The following is a 25,823-nucleotide window of genomic DNA, read 5'->3' on the forward strand; positions in this document are numbered from 1 at the left end:
GAGCAGCAACCAGTTAATGGTGGATCCAACTGACGCATATAATATTAATATCAGGCTCGGTCTGGGTCCGCTTCATGTTTGCGTAAAAAAGGTTGTTAAAATTATTATGAAATGCCTGTTGGCATGCAGGAAGCCGACCCGATACCCGTTGCCAGATGCCCCAATCCCATTCCACTCGATTGTCCTACCCCAATCGGGTGGACAAATGACCACTTATCAACGTGTAATGAAATATGGCACATGTGTTCGCCATATATGAAAGACATCCCTTTTGACATCAGTCGCAGTAGTTGGCGTCTTTGTCCTCTTGTGGAAGCCTTTTGTCGTGCTCTGGCATGTTATATGAATTATGTTGATGGCCACGATGATGATACAGGAGCCAACAGCTAACGATTCCAACATTCGTATGTGTGTGCGTCCTGTGTCTCATTTATTACATTTTGGCTTTTTGACAGATTGCTAAGCGTAGTAACCGTTTCCGCACTAATTTCCGTGTCCTGCAACTATTCCAACATCGCTGCCTTTGGCCTTCTACTCATGCTCATCCTCAGCGCAGCCTTCGCTGTCTGGAGCATTAAAAGCCAAAAGCAAATTACTCATCATATCAACGGTCAGTTGCGCTGCTTTTTATGTATGCCATGCACAGGGATTTTAATAAATCGTTTTGTCCGAGACTCCGCTCCCTTAGTTCTTGCACTGCCGCCAGTCCTTGCCATGGCTCCTTTGCGCTGTTTTTATTAGTTTGTCAATAAAGTGCCAAAAGACGTTGATTATGATCGCTGCTGCCGTCATCCACTCGTCCAATGCCTTATGAGTTTTGCTTATGACCTGCAGGCTGAGACCATTTTAGGCTTCAGCAGACATTGAAGCGAATATATATCCTTTACTTATCCTTTGCTATCATTTTTGCAATCATCCGTTTTTGTGGAGACCGACTGCTGTTAAGTCGCAACATATTCGTAGCAAGAAGCTTCTAAGGAGGCGACATACTTGTGGCAAAGTGTGTTGCATGCCTTTCGGCGCACGGAGTATGAGTTGCAAGTTTCTTACATATACGAACTGGGGGAAAGAGAAACTGTTGCCCTCTGTGTGCACTTTGTAATGAATTTTTAATGCACTTTTGCTACAAGAGCATCTTGCAAGCATATACAAAGTCTCTGCTTTGGGGGCGATTTTGGGGGTTTTTAACAGCGTGTAACAAAATTAATTTTTTGCTACTTTATGCTAAAAGCCAATTAGATGGCATTACCTACACTTGAACTAGAAGCCAAGCACATGCGACCATAATTATGTTTAATTTATAATTGAATTAATTTTAAGTGGCTTTCAAGTTGCACAAAGCCACTTTTAATTGAAACATTATTCTGATTACTTATTTACGCAAAGGGTGTGAAGAGTTAAGAATATTTATTAAAGTTAAGCAGTTAAATACTTTTTTTTTAATTTTGTTAAGATTAACAATTAAATAAAATGGAATTTAAATAGGATATGGAAAAATCACTCTCTTCAGCCAAAGTATTCAATACGCAATATACCTATTGACTAAGACATTGCTGGGCTATTTGATAGCTCAAAGTATTTCATTTAATTTGCACTTAAATTTTAACCGTTCATAGTCTTAAATTTAACGGTACTTTCTGGCTTCAAAAACCGCGGGGAGTTAATTAACTTAAATTTGCGGAAAACGGCTGCGCGCACATGTTGCCTGTTTCTATAATTTTAATAATTAGAATTGGATGGCGGAAGGGTCGATTGTGCTGTGTTGTTGCCTTTGTGGTAGAGTTTGACACTTGGTATGGGCGGATAATAAAATTGCCAATGTATGACAATGGCAGCCCCCAGCCGATTCCCCAGTTCGCCTGATGCTGCCGGCAGGTGTTGGACCAAAAAGTAATTATCATAAACTAGGCTGGCACACTGGTTGGGGGCGGCCTATTGATTAGTGCAGCTTAAAGTTTAATTGAAAACTAGTAAGTATTCATCGTGGGCCATTTGACGGACAGTTCGCACGACCCGAACAACCGGACAAAGAGCTGCAAATGCGACACGCGCTGACGCTCAAATGTCAAATTAGACTCTGCAGTTGGTAAGCGATAACCAGTCGGCTGTGAAGGCAAACGCTCAGATTTAGAAAACGCAATTCAAATTAAATATGCCAGCAATTTGCTGGGCACGCTTTGATTGACAGCTGCATGCCGAAGGCGGAAACGGATGTGTCAAATCAGGGCGCAGGTTGCCAAAATAATAATAGCAGGCCACGCCAAGCAAAGCCGGCCCAGTTAAGCAGCGCCGCGGCGTGCTGCCGACATTATCATCGCCTGCTTAAGCCCTTAATAACATATCATTTTTGTGACACGCTGCCCCGCATCCGTGCACCGTATCCTGTTACTGAGTCGCGTGCTGCAGTGCAGCAATTATGAGCATTTAATCCGCGACCACAAAAACTACAAATTGGCTTAGGCAGCATAATTCGATGGTTAAGTGGCCAGCAATTGCACCACCATCCAAAACTCCGGAGCGAGGGTTGAAAGTCGGCATTCGAAATGTGAATTATGAATGAAAATCATATTTAATATTTTGGAATGTACATTTAAGATTTTCCAATATTCGTCTGCTGAGACGGCATGTTCTTATTCTCCTGTTTATTATGCAAAACGGACAAACGACCCCCCCAAAACAGAATACTATTAATTAACCTAAAATGAATAACTATTTCGGACATATCAGACTGTATTCTGGCGACTTTAAATATGATCTATCCGTGGTATATGCCATTGTGTGCTGGCCTGTTCTGATTTATTTAATTATTTATGTACTAATCATTTCAATCAATTAATTTTTAAATCTATAGCTAAGTAAAAAGCATAATTTTAAATTAAAAACTATTGCAATGAATAAATTATAAAAAATGTAAAACATTTTTAAAGAGAAAAACCTTTTTAATAGTATATAGATTATTAAGAAGATAAGCAATATATAGATATTGGGACAAATTTTGAGGATGTCTGGCAAACTATGTTCCAACTCATAAGTGGAGGTGGTTAGTGAGATGCTGAAGGTATCCTGAAAGCAAAGGTTTTATTAGGGGAAGAAAAGGAAACCGTGGTTCAGGCTATTGTAATCTATAATAAACAAAAAGGTAAGACAGGAATAAGAAGCGATTCTGGTAGATCTGGAGGGAACAGAGAATTGCAAATGATGATGATGAAATAATATAAAATATATATCATAACCTTTCTTAAGTAATCAAGAAAAAATACGATTTTTATATTGTAATTGACTTTATACTAAAGATGCAAATTAGTTTTATTTGGAATCAGTACTTGGAACCTGAACGGAACCAGATACTGAAAAAGTTTATTTCGGCTGAAAACACGAGCATACTTTTAGGGCATTATATCTGATCCCCTACGTATGCTATTATATTGAATATTTATAAGATTGACAATTGGAGGGCGACACTAAAAAGTGTATTACACGAAGAGTTGTCTGTAATCTTCTATATTACGATGCTTGTGATGTCAATAGCCGTGTAATTCCTTCCAAGAATAGATGGCGTATCATAGTGCCACTAATAATGTATTCTCTCTAAGCGCCTTAAATAAAATTCAGACTTTTCAAACAGAATTTATTTAATTAGGTTTCTATTTTGTGCTTTCCACAACAATAGGTATTGGTGAATCGAACGAATAACGCTTTAAAACAATCGAATCTTCGGGAGTCTGTGCTATAGGTAACTGATCCACAATGTGCGGATCCTCAATTTCGTTCATCAATACGTCATTCTGCTCGGCTGCTACGGTGGACATATTCGCGTCGTTCGAGTCGTCGTCAGTCATGGCCTCCAAATAACCGCTCTTTATTTTACTGAACGTTTCAACGTAAGGGATAACATGCGAGCGACAGCATGTGCATACTACACGATTGCGTAAGCCGTAGGCGTATGAACGCTTACTTTTATACTTGTCCTTAAATGGACATTCTCGCCTTGGCCTTGGTAATGTCATTTTTTTGGCAGTCCTGCCAACGTGAGTTTTCCAACTGTGCTTAAACGCGCGACGCGTTCTTTGTGGTATGAAGCGGCTGCGTTTCTGTGCTCAAGACGTATGAAACTTTTACGGAATAGAATAAACTAAGCGTGTGCTCAAGTGGAACTTACAGTGCATCTAATCCTTGCCGGAATAAGGGCACGCTCAACGGGAAACCGATAGAAGTTGTATTCAGCGCTAGGGCTTCGGGATAATATTCCAAGATGTGTCAAGCTACTCAACGACTTCAGCACGTGACCTTTCACAACATCCAACTTCTTTTTGCGACGCATCTGCAACATCACCTGCTGAACGATATCGTTCGCATTGATGAAGATAGATTCACCTTTTTGTAAGAATGCAATCGCTCTCAGCACATGCCGAGTGTATGCTTTAGGTGCGCCAGAAGCCGAGAAATCATCCATGCTTGACAAAAATTTCGATTAAAACAAAATAAAAAACAAATCTTGAAAACTTTTGATATTTTGTGTTTTCGATTAGTTTGGCTCGATATGTGGCGAGCAAGTGATGTGGATTTATAACCAAAAGGTCGAAAATCGGCAACATAGACTGAAAGTACATGGCTTATTGAGATTTTGATTGTGAACAATTATTTAAAGGCATTATAAGTAATGTAAGTAAAATAACAATTGATTGACTTCATTTAAAATGTTGTCATTTTTATGTAAGCGCTAATTAATGTTTTTTAAAATTTTTATTTCTTTTTCATATATATATATTTTTTTGTGCATTTGTTTTTATAATTCTTCTTACATGTATTTATGCGTTTTGTATTGTTTTTCATTTACATATATACTTTTGTCTTATGAACATATTCATGAGATCATAGTGATATAAGATATATATATATACATATATCTTTATATATATTAAATTATTACAGCATAAGATAAAATGTACAAGATATATGTGCGTTCGCTTGAGCTTTACACAAAGAATAACACATATTGATATATGCATTTTTATTTAAGAATACATATTGAAAATAATGGGGACTTAAGTCTAAACGTAATTGAAGTTATGTAAGTTTGAATATGTGTTCATCGCAGCTTTCAATAAGAAAAATTGGCAGCACATATTTAACACACATTTTCACTGTTTTGGCACCAACAATCTATACAAAATGGCATTTGATTTTTGCGCTATATACAAATTACGAATTACTTAATTTAATGTCGGAAGTTCGCATGGAATAAAATAAACAAATTTTCGCTATGTGATTCATTTTATTTTTGTTTCTTGCTTTTCTGCCTTGTTTCAGTTTATGGCAACCAAAAATCTTGTTGACTTTTGGGCGCGCGGCCACAAAACTTTACCGAGATCATTGTGAAAACTAATTAGAATGAACCATCGCTGGCGCTGGGCACTGGCAACAAAACACAACAATTTTGCTGGCCAATGACAACTTTGCGTTGAGTTCATTTTAGAAAAATTTACAAAAATTTTCATAGATTTTTTGTGATTTTTTTCGTTTTTGTTTTTTTTTTTTTTTTGTTTTTGTTTTTGGGTGTGTGGAATAGTTGTTTACAAATTATGGGTATGTGTATAAAAAAAAAATACGTAAGAAAAAATCATAATAAACAAATTTTGTCTACCTTTGCTGCTTGCTGCTGTTATATTAACTAGTGTATGTGTGGGCAACTCTCCCTTTCTCTCTGTATCTCGTCTGTAAAATGAATAACTCTTAAGCTACCAAAAAATATTGCTCTACTTACAGGCATTTAACATATGATAAACAATACATTTACTTAGATTTGAATTGCTTTGATTTGTCGAATGACAAGCGGAAAACTTTACATAAAAGAAACTTAAGGCTATGAATATGTAAACTAAAACGCTTGGCGATTCTAAACCTAAACTTTTACATAATTATGCCTAATGTACATATTTCTCATCGCGTTTAATGCAAGTAAAAAATTGCTGATGTAAATGATAAAAAAAATCCATGAGATCAATGCGATTTTTGGGAATAGTTTTTTTTTTTTTGTTTTTCATTTTTCTTTTCTTTTAATATGTTCATTTTCTTAATTATTTTTTGCTCTTTAAATTCCTTACTATTTTTTCACTGTTCGATTAGCATTGAAACGTCAAGAAATTTGGCAAAATGCTTTGAAACTTACCAAAAAATAATAAAAAAAACAAACAAAAATTTGATTTGCTGCGTGTGTTGACTTTTGACTTTGGCTAGCTATGGAGATCAATTGAGTTGCGCCCTCTATAAATTTCCAGTTAAGAGATCATTCAACGCTTGGCTTTGAGTGTTAACCAAAGGTAAACCTGAAAACGTGTCGTGAAGCTTTGGACTATTTCAATGGACATTTTGCGCAAATTTCTTGAACAATGTTGCTTAATAACTAAATTGTGAGACCAATTTGAAGAATGAACAAAATAATCCTCATGAAAATATATCCTGCTTACTGACTACCAAATTTAACTAAAAACATGTGTGCACAATTATAATAAACCATAGACAAAATCATCACAAAAATGGCATATAAACTATATACAAAAATGTTCTTCTTTTTTTTCTCTTTTTTTGTTTTTCCTTTTGTGTGGGATCTTTTCTGTGATTTTTCATTTATAACAATTAAAGCTAAATACTTTTTATGTTCAAATAATATTTCGTTTAAGATTTTAACTAATTTAAAGCAACATTTAATTAAGTTGTTTAATTGCTACAAATATTTATGATATATGTATATATTTTCTTGTAATTGAAATTACAATGTGAAGACGTTGAAAATTTGTTGTTTGACAATCAAAATTATAATACAATTAAAATATATTGAAAATATTTTGGAAGCAAGATTTTTGTTTTTGTTTTTCTTCATTTTTTTTTATATCTTTTTAAGTTTTCAGTTTAGTTTTTTTTTTTTTTTTTTTTTTTAGATTTTACGAAATGCAAAGCTAAATGCAAAATAGCAAGAAATAATCAAACTCAGACATTGAACTGCTGGAAGACCGGCCTACAAAAAGTATCTCAAAAGATGGCAGTTTACAGTTTTACTTGAATTTTACATATAGATTTAATATATAATATATATATAGTATGTGACATTTTCTTATAGAGTTTACAAAAATATGCTCAAGTTTTTTTTTTTTTGTTTTGTCGAAAAAGCGTTACCAAAAAATATGTGTTTAATATTTTTACTCGTATATTTATGTTAGCAAAAATATTTATCGTTCATCATTTGTCGTTTTTAGTCTTTAGCCAGTCTACAAATTACAATTGAGCAGTTTGAATTGTTGTTGCTTGTTTTGTTTTCTTAAAGGATAGTTTATCATTTGAGAGAGAAATATGAATATATGAATACGAATACAAATACATATACATTTATATTGTTCTTGTGTCCCGTCAACCTCCTTAACTTTATACACATTCAAGATTCGTTTTCCTCTAGATCAGCAAGTTCTTCACTGTATTTATATATGCATACGGGAATAAAATATTTTAGCTGATTTCGCTAAGGATTAAGTATAAATGGTTATTTATGGTTCTTATTCTTCTTGTTGCTGTTGCCGTTTGGCACTCATCGCGCTGCAAAGAAGCCACAGCCCATGGCAAGCACAAAAACGGTGACAACTGTTGGCCAAGTGAAGCTTTGCTGTTTCTAAAAGAATTCCAAAAAATAAATATTTATATATTGAGTATATGTTTTTGAATAATTTCTGAATTTGCTAAACAACTAATACTCATCATGCGGCTAACACAATTGTAACAGTAGCAAAGTCCCGCGGGTCACATAAATATGGAACTCCACTATGCCACGTGCCCTCTGCTAGTTTGACCGCATTCGCTACCCCACACACACAGCAAACACAAACACACACACTCACACACCGATACGTATATCATGGACCGGAACTTATGTAAGTGACCCAAATGTGGTTAATGGCTGGTCAATATAGTCAGCGTAATTATGTTTCCTAAAGCGCTCAGACTATCATTTAACAATTTCGTTTATCGCATTCAATGGACACACATATAAAATAATAATTTATGCCATTTATTTGTAGAGCATTCACGGTTGAATGGCCATTGTGTGTGGCACGTGGTGGCCCGGTCAGATAGATACTTGATAGCCAAATCAGCTCGAACAGCGCGCAATATTATGCAAATTGTGATCATTATATTTTGGGCATATTTTAATAGAATTTCGGCATTTGTTAAATCAATTGAAAGCACTTTGGCACATGTGCTTGTATTGCCACATAGATATGTGCATATGCAACAAGCACTTGTCAGCTTTTATATATGCAATGGGAAGCGGAGCGCCTACGTCAGATTGCAAATATTCTCACGATCTCATTAAAGCGCACTCTTCCGATAAGGCAAATCGCGAAAACTTGCGCAGCTTCCCAAGAGTGTTGGCTACGGGCCTCCAGAGTGTCGCAGAGTCTCGATAAGGGGCAATATGCAAGCAATGGAAACAAATGACACGCAACGCAACAAAAGGACAGAATCAAATAATAAATTATAAATAAAATGGTATCAAGTGGGAGCTGCTGCCTATGAGTGTGTGCCTCAAGTCTGTGTCATGCGATTGAGTTTCTTGAAGGTTGCAGTTTTTTTTCTTTTTTTTTTTTTTTTAATTGCGCAGGCAAAAAACAACAAAAAGAAATGTAAATAAAAGTGCGCCCAGTTTGTGTCACAATGCAATCTAAAGTACTTATAGACATGCATAGTATACACATATATATAAACTATATATATTATATGCAGGCTGTAATGCACACACTCACACACACACACACACACACACACGCACACACATGTGGCAGCTGACAAAGGCTGACTCTTTGACTGACTAAACTAGTAGTGGCAGCTCCAGGAGAGCGAGGAGGGCACGGCAATGGGAACGGGAACGACACTTGCCTCGATTAACATAAAGCAACGGTGCCGAAGCCACAGAGGGTGGGAGCAGGCGTTGGGCTGACTCCGGAGCAGCAGCAGCAGCAGAAAGCAGAAGCAGCGCTGCGCAATTAATTTTTATCACACTTTTAGCATGTGCAAAGTTTTGCCTTATAGAACATTTGAAATATGCACGACTCTTGTGGCTGCAACTCCAGCCCCAACTCCGACTCCGACTCCGACTTCGACTCCGCCTCCCTGTGGCAATTTGTCATTGCCTGTGACTATTTTTAGGCGCATGTTTTTGCTAGTTGGGCTTTGAAAAATGCTAGCACGTGTGCCATCTGTGCTTGCCAGCAGCTGCGCCAAGTTAATGAACTCGTATTTGTACCTAATTTGTGTAATCGGAATCTAAAATTTGTAATGGAATTCCGTTGCTTACCTTCTCCTTGGCCGTTCGCTCGCGCTGTGGGCTGTAGCTGTTCTCGTTGGCATTGTCGCCGCTGCCGCCGCAGAGATGCGTATTGTTGGTGCTGCCCGGATTGCTGGTCTTCTTCTTGCGCGGCGGTATGCGTCCGCTGAACTCCTGCAGCCGTTCGCGTCCGGCCGTAAAATTGTCATAGCGATCGTCAAACTCATCCCAGCTGGTCTCATGATCGCTCTGATACTCGCGCTCATCCTCGCCTGTCGAGGTCAGCCTCTTGCTGTAAAGTAGAGAGAGAGAGAGAGCGAGCGAGATAGTGAGAACATGATTATCATTAGAGCGGAGAGAGAGAGAGAGAGAGAGAGAGAGAGAGAGGCGAGAACATGATTATCATAAATTGTGTGTGCTCTTATCAGTGCATGCATAATTAAGTAAGCGCAAAGAAAAAAAATTGTGATTAATTTGCAAGGTTTTTTTTTTCATTTACATTAATTGAATTTTGCGTTGTTTGTGGGAAACGCTTTTTATAAAACTTCATAAAGACTTTAAGTGAACTACACTCTAAAAACTTGAATTAAATTAAAAAAATTCGACATAATTAAATTTAAATAAAATTCTTGTTAACAATATTATATATAATTTGAATTATGGCCCAGCGTAGAGGGTATTAAGAAGTCGGGGCAAAAGTTATTTTAAATGTTTTTTATATGCATGTAAATTACGGCCTCCAATGAAATTTATATATGTTCCACTTTGCATTGCTTATCAGCGAGCCGCGAAACATGAATGAAATTTGAAATGTTCTTTTGCTTGGCTTCGCTTGGGAGAGGGTTGGGCTGGATTGAGTTGGGTTGGGTACTTACCGTCTGGCTGCATCCGATTGGCTGCGCTGCAGACGCATCTTGGGACCGGTTGGCGCCAATGGTGTCGATGCCATGGCCGGGCCATAACCGTGCCGGCCAAAAGACGCAGTCGATGCGGCCACCGAGGTCGAGGTGGAGGCATTCGCAGTGTTCGGCGTGGGTGGCGGCGTATAGGTGGCATAGTAGGCGCCAACCGGCAGCGGGTGCCCGTAGGAGGCCGGATGATGTTGCAGCAAGTGTGATGCCTGCGGGTAGCTGTGGCTGTAGTGCATCGGTGGCGCCGACTGCGGCGCCGGCGGTTGCGGTGGCATTGGCTGTGGCGTTGTCGGCGCCGGATATGGCTGCCGGAAGAAGTTCAGCTCCTCCCCGGCGGCAAAGCTGATGCTAGTGCGAGGCGTGCGCGGCGGCACATGAATGCCATGGGCAAAGAACACATCCCCGCCCGTATAGCTGGGCGACTGGGCACTCGAGCACGAGGGGCTGGGCGGTGGCGGATACTGAAAGATTTGCGGCGCTGCAGCGGAGAGAAAGAGCAAAAAAATGCATATAAATAAAACGGCCATTAAGATCGCCAGCAACAATTACAATAATACTATTAATACTATGTAAACAAAGGTGTCGACGCTGTCATTGGCCCTTCGACTGCGGCTGCGGCTGTGTCTACGACAATGCAAGGAAGTGTCTAAGGTCGTCGGCCATTGTGCAACTGCCACTGGCACTGCAACTGCAGCTGCGACTGACTGGGCACTTAGCGGCGTTGTCTGCCCATAAAAGCGATTTTAATTACGGCAAGTCCTCGCTATATGCCAATCATAAAACCTATCATAAAATCATCAAGTGGCCCACCTTGCCAGCGGCTTCTTTTGTGCCGCGCTTTAAAAGTATCTTAAAAGTTAAAAGAGTATCTGCCTATAGTATACACGTATCTGATCTTCTTCTGAGGCATATCTCAGCTGAAATGTGTCTTCGAAGTTGCCAAGTGGCAAGTGCAGCAGCTGCAACATCATTTATGTATGCTAAATAAGTAGCTGTATCTAAGTTCTAGCCGTACAATGTCATTTCATATTGATGCAATATTTATTTGTATATTTATTTGCTTTTTCTTTTTCTGCCATCTCATGCAAATTGAGAACAGAAAAGCGTTGATAGCTAAGCTGATCACTTGATATGCGCATAAATTTAGTGTTATTGTTGTTGATGTTGTTGTTGTTTTAGTTGCCTGGCAGTTTGTCTTGCGCTTGAGGGGGGGGAGGGAAACATTTTCATATGATTTCTTAATGTTTATTTACTTAAAAAGCAATTTAATAGCGACATATGATTGATTGTAATGCAAAATTTATACAAATCACCCAACAACGCCGACTGACCGAAACGATAATGTCTCAAGCAGCTAATTGCCCCTAGGGCTAACTTATTTGCGAGTGAAACTGTGTGGTGCTGTATGGCCAGCATTCGTAACTGGCAAGTTTGGCATGTCAGTCAGTCAATTGGCTTGGCGGGCAGACAGTTTGAAATAGCTTAAGATACATAGATACAGATACGGCCAGAGGCAAGCTCAAATAATGTCATTCAACGTCAACCTGCAGGCCACTAATTTGCAATTGACCCATTAGCCTTGAACTCGAATAGCGTGCAGCGTAGCGCAGCGGGTCGCAGTGAAGCGAATCGAGTGGCTCACAGCTGTTGCTGTTGCAGTTGCAGTTGCATTGCAGTTGCTGCAAAGCCAAACAAAATCTGCGCTTAATTGCAGGCAACTGCACAGCGCCACTCCTTGTGCTCATGCGCGCATTTGTATCTTACAGATACTTTATGCCATTTGAAACTAGTTTGCCTGCCTGCCTGCCTGCCTGCCAGCCAGCTGCCTGAAGCTTCACTGCGACTCACGTGCGCTGAACGCTCGCGCGCTCCAACGTCGCATTTAACCTTGAAAATCTGCCAGTCCAGCTCAGCTGTAGCCCAAGTCAGTCCAAGTCAGGCATCATTACGGCTCGCATTTGTATCTTGTAGTTAGCTAGCTGCTGGCCAGCTTATATAACCAGCTAGCTCTATGTGTAGAAGTCTGGCTGGGCCATGCTGGTGCCTTTATGATGAGGCGCATTGAAAATGTTACTACTAATTGCAAATTGTGTGGAAAATTATTTGCCAAGTGTTAAAATTGCATTTGCATATGAGTATGTGGGCACAACTGTGTGTGTGTGTGTGTGTGCGATTAGGTGTGGTGCAGGTTGATGAGCTTGGGCTGTGATATTGCTTGACTGTGACTGAGCTGCATATAAGACAATTATTACGGTATTATACCATTCGATAGTCGATATTGATATATATTTAAATATATTATTTATACAATTTCTTATCTGAATCTATTAAACTGCTCAATCGATTCTAAAAGCTGTGTTTAAGCCAAACGATAATTTTTACGATAAACAATTATCGATAGTTATCGATAACACATACAATTAAGATGGCCTTGGATAATTTGGAAATTATCATCTATTTATTATTTCAAAAATATTTATGTGCATTTTATTTTAAAAGAATTTCTTCAACAACGAACTATTTATATTTATGATATTGCAATTACGATTATCTCCGATGCTTTATGAATATGTTTTTTTTTTTTAATTTTGTATCAATATTGAAATATGAAATAATTACCAATTATTACTTTGCTATCGTAAGCAGTTATCGATACTTTGCACAATAACGATAGTGTTCGATTTACAGCACAGTCGGTACAAAATATCTTCATGTATCGTATTTACTTAAATCTGCAATGCTACTGAAAGGTTAAACAATAACGACTCGGGATCACAGTTGGAAAATCAATTTCTATGTTTGTGTTTCTGTACCACCTCTAGCGTTTAGGAGTTTTATGGCACCTTAGCAATTTTTATGATCGCATCTCGGTGCGGGCGAGCTGCTGCAATAGTTGCAGTTGCAGTAAGTAGTTATTGTTGTTGTTAATGCTGTTAGCTGGTGACGAAACGTGACCAATTGTTAGCTAGTTTTCTGCATTTGTTTGGACGAATGCAAGTATTTTTATGGCCTGGCAAATGGCCGACAATATGGCAAATGTTTAATTGAATTGCGATTATTGCGAGGGACTTGCGGGTGTGTACGGGCCGCATTTGTCGCATCTGTGAGCTGTCTTAGAACAACAATTATGTGTGTAATTTACTTTAATTTTTCATACTCGCCGTTCCGCTGCTGCCGACTGCGGCAATGTTGCAACTATTGTTGAGGCCGCGGCAGCAGCAGCAGCAGCAGCAGCTGACAAACATCAATCAGGCAAAACACAGCAATAACAAAGCCCAAGTCAAGCTATAAGTTAAACTAAGCAGAACGTTAGAAGCTTAAAGAACAATTTACACGCGGCCCGAGGAAAAACCGAGCAGGCTGGCGGAAAAACGTGAAAAATGCTGAGCGCTCTGTGTGCGAGCGCGGGTTTATGTGTGTGTGTGTGTGTGTGTTACGCTTTGCTTGCCACAAAAGAACAAAACGTTTGACGACGTACCGAATCCATTTTGTATACCCTACCAATGGATATTATTATTTCACAACCCATATAATAAATGTTATCGTAAATACAAATCGTATATCATAATTGTTAAAGCAAATTTGTGTGTGAAAAAGAATCTGCATTCAATAAAAATTCTTATTTGTTACAAGATTTAACTATAATGAATGATGTTAAAGATCAGTGAATGCTAAACAGGGTATTTAAACGTCGGCTAAGTGAACGGCAGCTGCTCTTTCTATTTAGTTGTGCAGTTTTGCAGTTGATTACATGTCAGCCCAGAGTCGAGACCGTCAGAGCCGCAGCAGCATATGCTGCTCATGATGGCCTTGAAGTGTTTGAAAAATTGCAACAATAACAGCAGCAGCAACAGCAGCAGCAGCAACAACAACAACAACAACTGCAGCAACAACATTAACAACTAAATGCGAGTATGAATATCAGGCAACAACTGCGTCGTACCACAGAAATCGAAATTGAAACGAGTTTCAATGGATCTGGCATCAGGCTAAGTTGGTCACTGGGCCTGAAACCCCGATCGCTGATCAGATGCTAAATGTGTGCCAGTTCAAACTCAAAGTATGCAGGTTTATAAACTAGGTTTAAGTACGTGCGAAATTTTAACTCTACTTGAAATTCAATATATTGCATTTTTCAATTTGGGTTAAGGCAAAGATACATGCGAAATCTTTATTCTTCTTTTTGAAATCGAAGGCAAAGATACCTCTGAAATCTTAATTTTTCTTCCTCTATATGCGAAATGTTAGTTCTTCTCAAAATATATAAAGTATGCTATTATATCATTAGAGCTTAGATAAAGATACGCGTGTAATGTGAATTCTTCCTGTAAGCCACAATATGAATTTAGTACAGCTTAGGTTTAGCTAAAGATACATGCGAAATGTGAATTGTTTTTCTAAATACCATTTGCAGAAAAACGAAACTTTGTTAACTGTCACTGGAGCACTGACATTTATTAATGATGTCACGAGACGGCAACAACAACTGCAACTTCAAGACAGACAGCACAAAGGAATGACTGTGGTATCCAAAAGGAGCAGCCGCTGCTTGTTGCGTTGCTTAATTCTACCCAAAAAAAAAACCAAAAAAAAAGCCAAGAAATTTCAAAAATTGGCATTACAAAATGTTATATAGTATGTTGCCTCGCCTCACCGCCATGCCACACGCTGCATTGTTGTGTCACACCTGACGCCCACACACACACACACACACACACACACACACACATACACACACATGAAAAAAAACGCAACCAAATCGAGTGGAATTGAATTCGGGCTTTTAAGGCGATTTGCTGGCTGTCACGATGCGACGAGCTACAAATTTGTTGGCTCGTCGATCGTCAGGCTGTTGGCTTTAATTAGGCGAGGCTGCAGCATGAGCTCTCGCTTTGTTTTTATTTTTTGTTGTTTTTGATTCAGGGCCAAAGTGTTAACGGTACAATTTGTAATGCTCCAACCCAAATTCGAATTCCCCAATGCGGTCAAGTGACTAATTGCCATTTTTTTGTTGTGTGTGCTTGATATTCAGGAAGTCGCCAGTTTGCGAACTCAAAAAGAAATCGCAGTCGACAAAATTCTTGACCAAGTTGTCAACAAGATTCTTGTCTATATATAACAAATGCTCAAAACCATTTTGGTGTTATAAAAAAACCGTATTTGAGACGCGGATGAGACAACGAACAAAGCAAAGTTGAATGTCAATCAGCAGGTGTCGCCAGGTCGAGCGATCGATCGATCGATCGATCGATTGCCATATTCAACTGTTAATTACCAATTTTGGTAGCGTTAATTAGCCATTTGTGTAATGTGCTTTACCGTTATGAGACGCGCAAATTTGGAAGCTGTTAAAAATGCGGAAATCACCTCAAGAATTTTGATGAAAGTGTGAGTGTGAATGTGAGTCACACGAAGGAGAAAGTTCTTGAGCAAGATTTTTGCTGGATTAGAAGTAAAAGTTGGCTGATGCATGCAATCTTATATATAGTACATATATATCGTCAACTGATGAAATGTATTTGGAATGCCTAAGCAGAAGGTTCTGGAGCAAAGCGAAGCATATTTATGAAAGAGTTGTATTTTATATTTTTATATATTTTTCAAATATATCACCCAATGCTAAAGCAGCATAATTGTGCCTAATGAATTAGGAACGCGCAGTGAGCGAGGTCAGTTTTAAGCTGTATATATGTTTATATAGTCGCCGCGTCCAGATCGTGTATCTAATGAGGCTGATGAGGCATCTTTTGTTTCCACTCGACTTCAAGCTCAGCTGGCCAAGCCTGAGCGTGCGAACAGCCGCATAAAATAAACAAACTGAACATAAAAAAGCAAAAATTAAACACTATTTTTTAAAGCTGAGCAATTTTCGCGTTTTTTTTTTACTGATTTATGTGCAAGGTTAGACGGCCGGGCAGCGACAGTTGCCCGTTGCCACTTGGCAGTTGCGTGCCGCGCGACGCGTGCCCCAAGTGGCAAGTCGAGTGGAGCGGTTTTTCGAATTGAACTCCGTTTGTAGACCACGTAGCACGCAATCGTGTGCGTTGTATAATTATCATTTAGTTTAGTTGGACTTAATTGCAGCATTAATTAAACGGGGATTTGGTTCAATGAAATAAACATTTTGCGTACGGAATGCCTTTTGTTTTCTCAATGGAATGAGGCAGTTTCCCCAACTGAGGGACAACCAGAAGCGAAAACTTGTGAATATTACGCATAGCATTAAATTCTGCAAAGCACGCGAACCGCTCCCCTCCCCACCCACTATTTCATCTGCAATGGAAATTGCAAGCGCCTGGCATATCAAACAAATGTCTCAAAATAGCTCAAACGCTTATCACAGCGCACAGCCAAGACACAGGCGAAGTCAAATGCCGACGACGCGATGCGCTTCAGCTATTGTTATGTATATAGCACATGGACTGTGCAGTATACCCTGCCTGCTGGCAGTGTGCGCAGCTTAAGCGCCTCGTTTGCGTTGCGCAAACAAAACGCAAGCAAACTGCAAAATGCATGCTCAATATTTTATAAACGACAGACAAATGCAATTTTTCAATTTCTCGAGTTGGGCACACACAAAGCCACGCGACGACACAGCTTAAAGGGCTATAAAAAACTGCCAGAGCCAAAGACGACGAGGCCAACACGCACACACACACACCCGATTTGGCCAAAAGCCATTGATTTTGCTGCTGCAAAAGAAAAGCTGACGCAGAAAACTGCTGTCGTGCGAACCAGAGGAAAAATGTCTTTGCATAGTTGTTTGGCGAAAAGCTAGCTGTAGAAAACTTGGACTTTAGAAGCTGCAGCTAAGACGTTCCGATATAAAATATATTGAGCAAGTGTTTCTTTTCGGGCTAAAACATCCCTTCTTTTCACGACAAATAAATTATTGAACAAAGGAACTTTTGAGAGAAAATGCTTGAGAAAAATGCAAAACTTCTTTTGATATCAAAATGTGTTAGGCCAAAATCAGAGAGTCTCAAAATTTAAATCTTATTAGATTTTTATTATTTAATTTTAGTTGTATCTTTTTATTTCTCTTTTTTTTTTAACTTATATAAAAATTTTATCAGAAATAAATAAATTTAAATAAATATATATTATTTATTTTATTTATTATGAATCAGCTTTCCGTTAATAAAATATTATTTTATTACTTTTCTTTTTAATGCAAGCAGCTGCAGAGGCAAGACAGCCGCTTAGCATACGGGAAGGTTAAAGTTCAATTCGCAGCGCAGCTTAATGTGAGCGTAGTTGTGACAAAAAACTCAAATTAAATCGGAAATGTTTTAAGTGGATGCAAGTAGCTTTTCGAAGATTACATAAAGGGGCACATGATCATGATCATTCGCATTTAAATCGCTGCTGTTCAGCAAACTGATTCATTGGCCCCTGTGGACACGTAATATGAGAAGCGTCAAGTGGCGGCAGTTGCACAAGCTGTTGGCCCAAGCAGCACAATCAGCTATCAACTTCTTCAATAAACAATCAAATGCGATTAGTAAATGTGCAAACAAAATGTTAACAACAATTAACGGCGCACATGAAACCCAATGCGCGGGCTGAGTGGACACTGCGGAGCGTGTGAGTTGGTGGGGGAGGGCGGGCGGCAACCCTTGGACACGCCAACGTCGAGTGGACACCACTCGCAGCCGCTGGCGGATGACGCAGCGAAGACAGCGCGTCTGGTTAAGCCGACAACTTGTTATTATTATTGTTGTTGTTGCTCTTCATTTGCAATTTCGTTTCATTTATTAATAAGTTTTTTTTTGTATTGTTGTTATTGTTGCTGCTGTTGTGCTGGTGGCACATAAAACGTGCATTTTGCCGTTTTTTTAATTATTTTAATTGCGTTTCATCTGTTCGAATGCTGCCCAGCGTTTTGCTGTGAAACTCATTTATTGTTTAATTGTAAAATGTTTATTATTTGCGTTGTTAATTGCAGCACATGTGCTGATAGCTTGATCGGCAGAAGGCGAGCTTTAACAACTGCTAAATGCTCCCACAGCATTTGTCTAAATGAGAATACGTATGTGCATGCAAATCTAGTCAGAGTGTGCGAAATTGTGCAAATCTTTGTCTGCCCCTTGCTGATAAGATTAACTGCTAAGAAAATGCAGAGCTGTATGCTTGGCAAACTGCTCCATGGGGGCATCTTTGGTGGCCTTAAAGTTGGGCCCCGCTTCTGTCTGCCAACGATGTCATTGCGGACGCCTTCGCTTGTTGCCAATTATAACAAGTAGCTGTAGTCTGCTGGCATATCCTGTTCTTAGTTTTCTTCCTTTTGATACATATATCCTTTTCCACTTTGCCTTGAGCGGCTGCCGGGCGCATTTCTTTTGTCTGACGCTCAAGCGCTCGAGCGGCAGGCCCAGCGCCGGCTGTGTCTAGGCTCAATTTCATAACAAAAACTTGAGCACGTTCCTCCACATAGATATAGCCAAGTCGAGACCACTAGCCCAGCCCAGCACAAAGTCTGTTCAGTTCAGTGCAATGCTTCAATGCAAACAATTTAGCACGGCCTCAGACGTGTGAGACTTAATCAAAAGCCAACTAGACACACAGTAAGCCGGGCTAGACCAGACAGTCAGGCACTTGGATACATACTACTACTTAGTGTTAGAGCCTATAGGTAGCTCATTCCTAGTGTCAAGTTTATGCACCTAGCTAACGGTAATTTTTGTTATTTTTATTCATTTTTTTTTTTTCATTTCTGCTGTTGCTGCTGCTTTCGTGCTTTACTTATTAAGCAAAGTGCCTGGCGGGCATTTAAACTTGAAATGTGAAAAGTTCATTGCGCTGAATGGTGTGAATAATAAACAAACCCGGGCTGCTTTAAAGATGCATAGTTTTCAAATCAAAAGATAAACATAAAGAGGAGAACCGCAATCTGAGTCGAATATTAAATACCCTTCACTTGATGAGCAATAATTGTTAAGCCAAGCTCTTGTTTATAGAACAACTTTCAGCTTACGATCGCTCGTATTTATTGCCATAATATGGATATTTATGATCATAGCCTCTACTTTATCATTTAATTACCTTCTCGTAATTGGCTTGTGCTGCATATAAAATATTTTTAAAATTTATAATTGTATATTTAAAGTCGTATACTCTCTGAAAGCGTACTGACAATGAGCTACTATCTGAAAGGGAATTGGAAATGTATTACACTCTGAACGGGTATTAGTAATAGGCTTCTCTCTGTAACAGTATTATAAATGTGCTACTCTCTGAAAGGGTATTAGAAATGCGATACTCTCTTAAAGGGTATTGGATATTGTGATACCCGCATAAAACTCAGCCCAAATGTGCAGCACAGCTGGGCTATCATCGCAGACCCTGCAGCTATCAAGCCCACAAAAAATATGTCATAAAAAACTTTAGCACCAGAAATGGGAAGTGGATATAATATTTTCGTGTATCAGCTAGAGCAGGCGGCATGCCACAGCTGAGCAGCTGCATTGATAGATTTTTTCGGTCATCAAAATGTTTATGGCAACTGGCTGCATAAAAATGCATAGCACAAGGATGCACAGAGAGGGGCACAGGGAGGCGGCGAGGGGAGAGGAGTGTGGCTGGCACCACAGGCAACATCCGCAGTGGAAACGCAATTCTCAAATTGAATGAAGCAATTAATGAAGCAACTGCCGCAGCGACAAGCAACATTTCAGATTTGCATAAAACAGCGGCAAATAAATTCACGGTCAATGTAAAACCAAATCACGAACAACAACACCAACAAAAGCAAGAAAACAATGCACAAAGTGAAGCCGAGCATTGGCAGCCGCAACTCAAAGCCATGGCTAAAACACACACACACACACACACATACACACACGTACACACACGTGTATATGCACATATAAATTGGAGACTGGCCTGGCAACAGGGCCGAGTAAATTTGCATTTGTTCAGCCGCAAAGTGCAGAAAGGAAGTCTAAATGCAGATGATGATGATGAAGCTGTTGATGATGTTGCTGATGATGATGATGATGATGATGATGAAGTTGGTGCTGAAGCACACAAGTCGCTGTGTAGGCTGTACAAAATGAGTGAAGCGAGCCTGGCAATGAGATAATAAGCAGCCGCAGCAGCAGCAGCAGCTCTCTTTATCTATCAACAGCTAGCTCTCTCTCTCTCTCTCTCTCTCGCTCTCTCTTACCAAGCCCCCCCTCGCGTCGTCACTCTCTGCGCACAATCCAATGCGACGTCAGCTGTTGCCAGGTCAGCAACAGCAGCAATAGAACAGGAACAGGAAAAGCAACGCCAAAAGGTCGCCATGTTTGCCGCCATTTTTTTTGTATATGTGCGGCGCTTGGCTGATTTCCGCTAGCTCAACTGCGAAGTTGCTGAGCAAAACAAAATGGTGGAAAATGTCAAGAGCGACAGCGCTGCCAAAGCCGACGTCGACAGCGGCAGCAAAAACAACGCCTAGCAGCAACAGCTGTTGGCAACAAGCCGAAAGGAATCGTCGAATGACGCGAATGGCAAGACCAAAAGGGAGCTGCCAAAACGGCGTCGCTTTTACCCTGATTGTGCTGGAGCTGTAGCGGGGCATGTGTGTGTGTGTGTGTGGGGGGGTAGGCTATTCGCACTGTCATTGCACCTTTTGTTAGGCCCCAATTTTAGGGGTGGGTTTTTGTAGCCGCTTAAGCAACTTAGGCGCACAGCCGCCCATCAGCAGCAGCAGCAGCAGCAGCAGCAGCACAAAAGGCGCCCAAACGCTGCTGCTGCTGCTGCTGCTGCTGCTGCTGACGAACTTGAAGCTTTTGCGGGGCTTGCGGGGCAGAGGATTTGCACTTTTTATATACACACACATATTTTAGGCTTTGGGGTTGGTAGTTTGCGTCGATGACTAAGCGTTGCCCCAAACGTGGCGACTGTGGGGACACTCCCGAGTTGGAGTTGGAGTTGGGTGCGCGTTGAAGATGCTGCGGCAAAAATTGAAAATAAAAAAAACGGGTTTCGTCATCAAGCTAAATGCATAACGGCATAGGGTTAGGCTAAGCTCGAGCTTAGCTTAGTGTTGTCAAGTGCCCAAAGCAGTGTTGCCTAGTTGTTCAAAAGTGTTACTATTAGATAAATTATGCACTTGAGGGCCAGCGACTGCAAACAAGGGCTAAGTCAAATTGTGTGCAGGGTTGCATTAGGCCAAGCTATGTAAATGGAATCTAACTTAGTTGGAATGAGTCTATGCACTAGGATTGGCCTGATATACCATTTAATAACAGCTTTAAGGCTTAGCGAAAATGCAATTCGTGTGGCTAAGCGAGTTGCGTCAGCCAAGTGTATGGACTGTTAGAAAACGCAAGTGCCTGGATAGCTCGATTAAAAACTTGTAAGCCAAGTCGGATTGCAACACACAGATAGACGGGCTGGCTGGCCCGAGAGGCAGGCCTCCTAGCTCCCGGCCCCTCCCCTTGCAGCGTCGTCGCCGACGACGATCAGGGCAATTAGGCAAACGGATGGCGACTGCCAACGCGTTTTGGACAGGCCAAAAAGATTGCTTTTTGCTGCTATAATCAATATATATATGTAAGAGTGCATATCTATTTTATATATATTGTATATTGCAGTTAATAAACAACAACTAAAATGTGACTCATGACTCGCCCGCCGTTCGAGGTAGGGAGCTCTCGAGGGTTTTGCCTAGCTCGGCCATAAATAATAATCAGCGCGGGGCGTCGCAGCTGAAGCTGAAGCTAAGAAAAACTCAATTCCAAAAATATATATGTATATAAAATGAAAAAAAAAAAAAAAACAGCAAACACTGAAAATTGTTTTTCTCGACATTCTCAATGTCCGGTCCGGCGTAACAAACCGCAGCTGACAGGCGACGACAAGGGGCCGGGTCCATTACGCAAAAGCCCCGACAACAGAGCGAGAGAGAGAGAGAGAGAGAGAGAGAGAGACCGCAAAAGCCAACATGCAACAATGCTTTGACCGCAGTCAAAGGCTACTTAAACTACCGTTAAGTCAAATGCTTTGTAAACACAGCCAAAACTAGCTGCAACTGCAACTGCGACTGCTGCCTGAGCCAGACGTGCGCCTAAGGTCAAATGGCGTTTAATAATTTGGGTTAGTGGCTCGCAGCAACTGGCCGCAGCTAGAAACGTGCCACACACAAGCAGATACAAAGATACATATCTCATGGATACACAATTCGAATAAGACATTCGACTGCAATCGACGTATCTAACTGGAGCTGGCGCTTTACTATTTTTGTATTTTTGGCGCGTGCCAATTAAACGTGCCGAGCTCTTTTTTATGAACACTCCAGCAACAGGCAGCACACGCCCACCTTTTGTTTCTTGTATTTTGTTTATTTTGCTCTTTTTTTTTTAAGCTATAAAATATCGCGTTCGGCACAAGTTTGTGGCTTACCACTTGAAAATCAACTCGAATTTCATTAAATTGGCAATAGAACTGACTTATCGCAACTGCTTGAGCCTAATCAGGGGCGTGTTCGTTTTTTACCGCCTCTACAGCTGATTCATATGCAGCTATAGAGACTGTATTTAGTCAGCAATGCGGTTGGCTGACAGGAAACTACTTTAAGTTTCATATATAATAGTAATTAATAAAGGGAAACCCTTTTTAAAGTATTGATTCGGGGATGATCCATTGGGGAATATGAAATAAAGAAAGATTTCCCAATAAGGTATATAGTATATATTAAAGGAATCTCTTTTTAAAGTAAAAGTAAATATAATCGGGAGATGCAAAACAAATTAAAGAAAGGAATATGCATTGGTTCAAACCAGGGAATTACTATAAGAATCATGCATATTATATATGAAAATATATTATTAAGAAAGGAATTGTATTCATAGCTAATAAAGGAATCCCTCTTGAAATTAGAAAATGAAAATAAATAACGATATTTTCTAAAATATTTATAATTTCTATCTAATATTTTCTAGCTCATTTTGCAAATCTTGTCCTTAGCTATTATATATTGCACAGAAATATTAAGAAAAGGAATTGAGTCAGCAATGAAAAGTGTGTTGACCAAAAGGGAAGTGCTATAAGATGATTAAAAAATATAGGATATTTTTTAGACGAAAATAACTTAATAGAGCAGAGCAATGAGTATATGTATGTATTATGCATATCCTAAGTATCTTCTGAAGCTAATAAATAATTAAATGTTGTCTAATATCTGGCCTAATATTTTAATTTCTTCTTGTCAGCCTAAGCCTCCCCTCAACCCTAATACAGAACATGATGCCCTATTATTTTTATTGTTGTTGTTTCTGACTTACTGACCATACGCAAAAAAAAAAAGAATACAATCGCGAACGTGGCTAAAGAAACTGAGCAGCTACGACAATAGTCGGGGGCATAAAACTTGGAATGAGTCAACAACCTTGAAAAGTGAAACCTACAAAAGGAAATGCAGTCAAGTGGCCAGCGACAGCAACTTGGCTAATTAGAGCTGTAAGAAAAAATAACAACAAAAAAAAAAAAAATCTGACCCATTTAGGAAGCCAGTGTATTCAAAGGGTTTGTTGGCCATAAACTTACCCGAGGTATTCGCCTGACCGATGTAATGTCGCTGATGTTGCTGATACCATTCGCAGAGGGCGATTAGCACCTGGTCCGTTTGCATTGGCAGCGGCGACTGCATCGGCGTCTGCGTGGCCGAGGTGGTTGTGTTTGGTGACTGTGAGGCGACGCTGCTGGCGCCATCCGATGCGCCCGACGAGGAGGAGACGCCCGACGATGAGGATGCGCCTGACGAGGAGGATGCCGACGACGAGGATGAGGACGAGGAGGAGGAGGAGACGCCCGAGGTGCCCGATGAGCTCGAGGCAATGTCATCGGTGCCGCCCTCGGGCAGATAAAAGGGCACGGCCATTGTGTGAGTGTGTGAATGTGTGGATGGGTGTGTGTGTGTGTGTGTGAATATTTGTGTATGGGCTGGCTAAGTTCGTAAATTTGTTGTGCGGTGCTTCGGCGTTTGATTTGGATTTTCAATTTGGGACTTTTGTCCTGCTCTGACTTGGCTTTTCGTATTGTTCTGCTGTCTCTCAGTGGCACTTTTCAGGGCGTGCACTCAATTGATTTTGTATTTCTTGTGCAATATTTTGAACATTAAAAATTGCAGCATTTTAGGTTGTTAAACTTCAGAAATGTTTTGCAGCACAAACACTCAAAGTATTTAAATTCTTTGTTTTGTTTATTTATATTCATTTGTCGTATCGTATGATCTTTGTTTAGTATTTATTTTTGTACACTTATCGCATGGAATTGCATCAGTTTGTTTTAATTTTCTTTATTTCTTTATTTTTGTTATTTCTGTTTAGTTTGTTTTTCGATTTTTTCGCATTTTTCATAAAGCTCGCGCAACTTATTTAAAAACACAAACAATTCTCAAAACTCTCAAGTCGCGTAGAAAGAACACACGAAGCACTTAAAACGTGTCGCAAACTCAAACTGCGATTTGATTTCCACTTGGCTTGGTTTGAGGAGAAAACACGTCTTTACTCGCTTCGCGGCTGAACTGAACTAAACTGAATGCGCTGTGCGGCGCAATGCGAGGCAGCGTATCTGCAAGATACGCGCGTTATAAAAAACGACTCAAATTAAGAGAGCACCGCATCGAGCATGGGAGCAGAGGGAGAGCCTCTGCAGCGGCAGCGGCGGCGTCGCTGCCACACTTCCAGAGTGCAGCCGGACTGCCTAGGCCTTATGCTTATGCACATGCATGTTGCTGCAGGTAGTAGTGAGTAGTTATGGCTGTGGGGACGCAGCGGGGCACCCAGCGTCGACGTCGATGTCGATGTCGACGTCGACATCAACGACAACGGCAACGGCAACGGCAACGGCAACGACAACGCCAACGCCGCAACATATACAATGCAAAGAGCGGAGTAAAAAAGAAACAACAAAAACAAAATAAAAATTCAGCGCGAGCGTTACGCTCTTCACTATAAGAGCGAGTGAGTAGGCGGCGTGTCTGTGTCTGTGTCTGCTTGAGCGTGCGTCTGTGTGTGTGTCTGTGTGTGTGTTTGTGTTTGTGTGTTCGTTCGAGTGCGAGTGCGAGGCAGCACAAAGATCTTGTTGAGCAGGTAACTCAGCAACAACAAACAGCGACGCGGCAGAGCAGCGAACGTCGAAGCAAAACAAAAAGTGCGATTGCAGGCACAAAGTCTGCGTCGCTGTTGTTGTTGTTGTCGTTGTTGTTGTTGTTGGCGTTTTGTCATGGAGCAACAACAAAAAGAAAGGAACACGAAACGAGCGAGAGTAAAGGCTTTGCTCTTAGAAATAAATCGAGTACGAGCTGGCTCGACTGTTAGATATGCTATAAACATAATTTAAATGAATATACCTGGGCACATGTGCACATTCCTCATTTCCTCTTTTAAAATTATCCGAAAGATTGTGTTGGTCAAAAATATATTTCAATCAGACAAGATTGTATTCCAAGTATCCCAATATGCTGCAAGTACGTGGTATAACGTGTGAGGTTGGAAGCCACTGAGCTGAGTTTACGCGCCAAAAAGTGTAGCAGAACTGAAAAAGGTAGTAGAAAAAGGTAGTTAAAAGGTAGTTCGACTTGGCAATAATATATTGGCCTGACGAACTTA

At 40.2% G+C, this 25,823-nt stretch overlaps 1 protein-coding gene across 8 annotated transcripts in view; it reads right to left on the bottom strand.

The window, feature by feature from the left end:
* Nucleotides 1–3,614: 3,614 nt before the first annotated feature.
* The window catches only part of hid (head involution defective), a 207,097-nt gene continuing 184,888 nt past the window's right edge, over nt 3,615–25,823 (bottom strand). For 6 of the 8 annotated variants that reach the window (XM_032434372.2, XM_032434374.2, XM_032434373.2 and 3 more), the window contains 6 exons: nt 25,565–25,749; nt 23,758–24,783; nt 10,189–10,702; nt 9,344–9,605; nt 4,160–7,660; nt 3,615–4,091 (listed from right to left, as the gene is read on the bottom strand). In XM_032434372.2, coding sequence (XP_032290263.1) covers nt 7,580–7,660; nt 9,344–9,605; nt 10,189–10,702; nt 23,758–24,091 — 1,191 coding nt within the window. In that variant the 5' untranslated portion in view covers nt 24,092–24,783; nt 25,565–25,749 and the 3' untranslated portion in view covers nt 3,615–4,091; nt 4,160–7,579. The remainder of the gene's footprint in view (nt 4,092–4,159; nt 7,661–9,343; nt 9,606–10,188; nt 10,703–23,757; nt 24,784–25,564; nt 25,750–25,823) is intronic. The other 2 variants (XM_015174982.3, XM_032434376.2) reach the window with 2 other exon arrangements.

This window comes from Drosophila virilis, chromosome 3 (genome assembly GCF_030788295.1).
Source record: "Drosophila virilis strain 15010-1051.87 chromosome 3, Dvir_AGI_RSII-ME, whole genome shotgun sequence".
In the NCBI taxonomy this organism is placed as follows: domain Eukaryota; kingdom Metazoa; phylum Arthropoda; class Insecta; order Diptera; family Drosophilidae; genus Drosophila; species Drosophila virilis.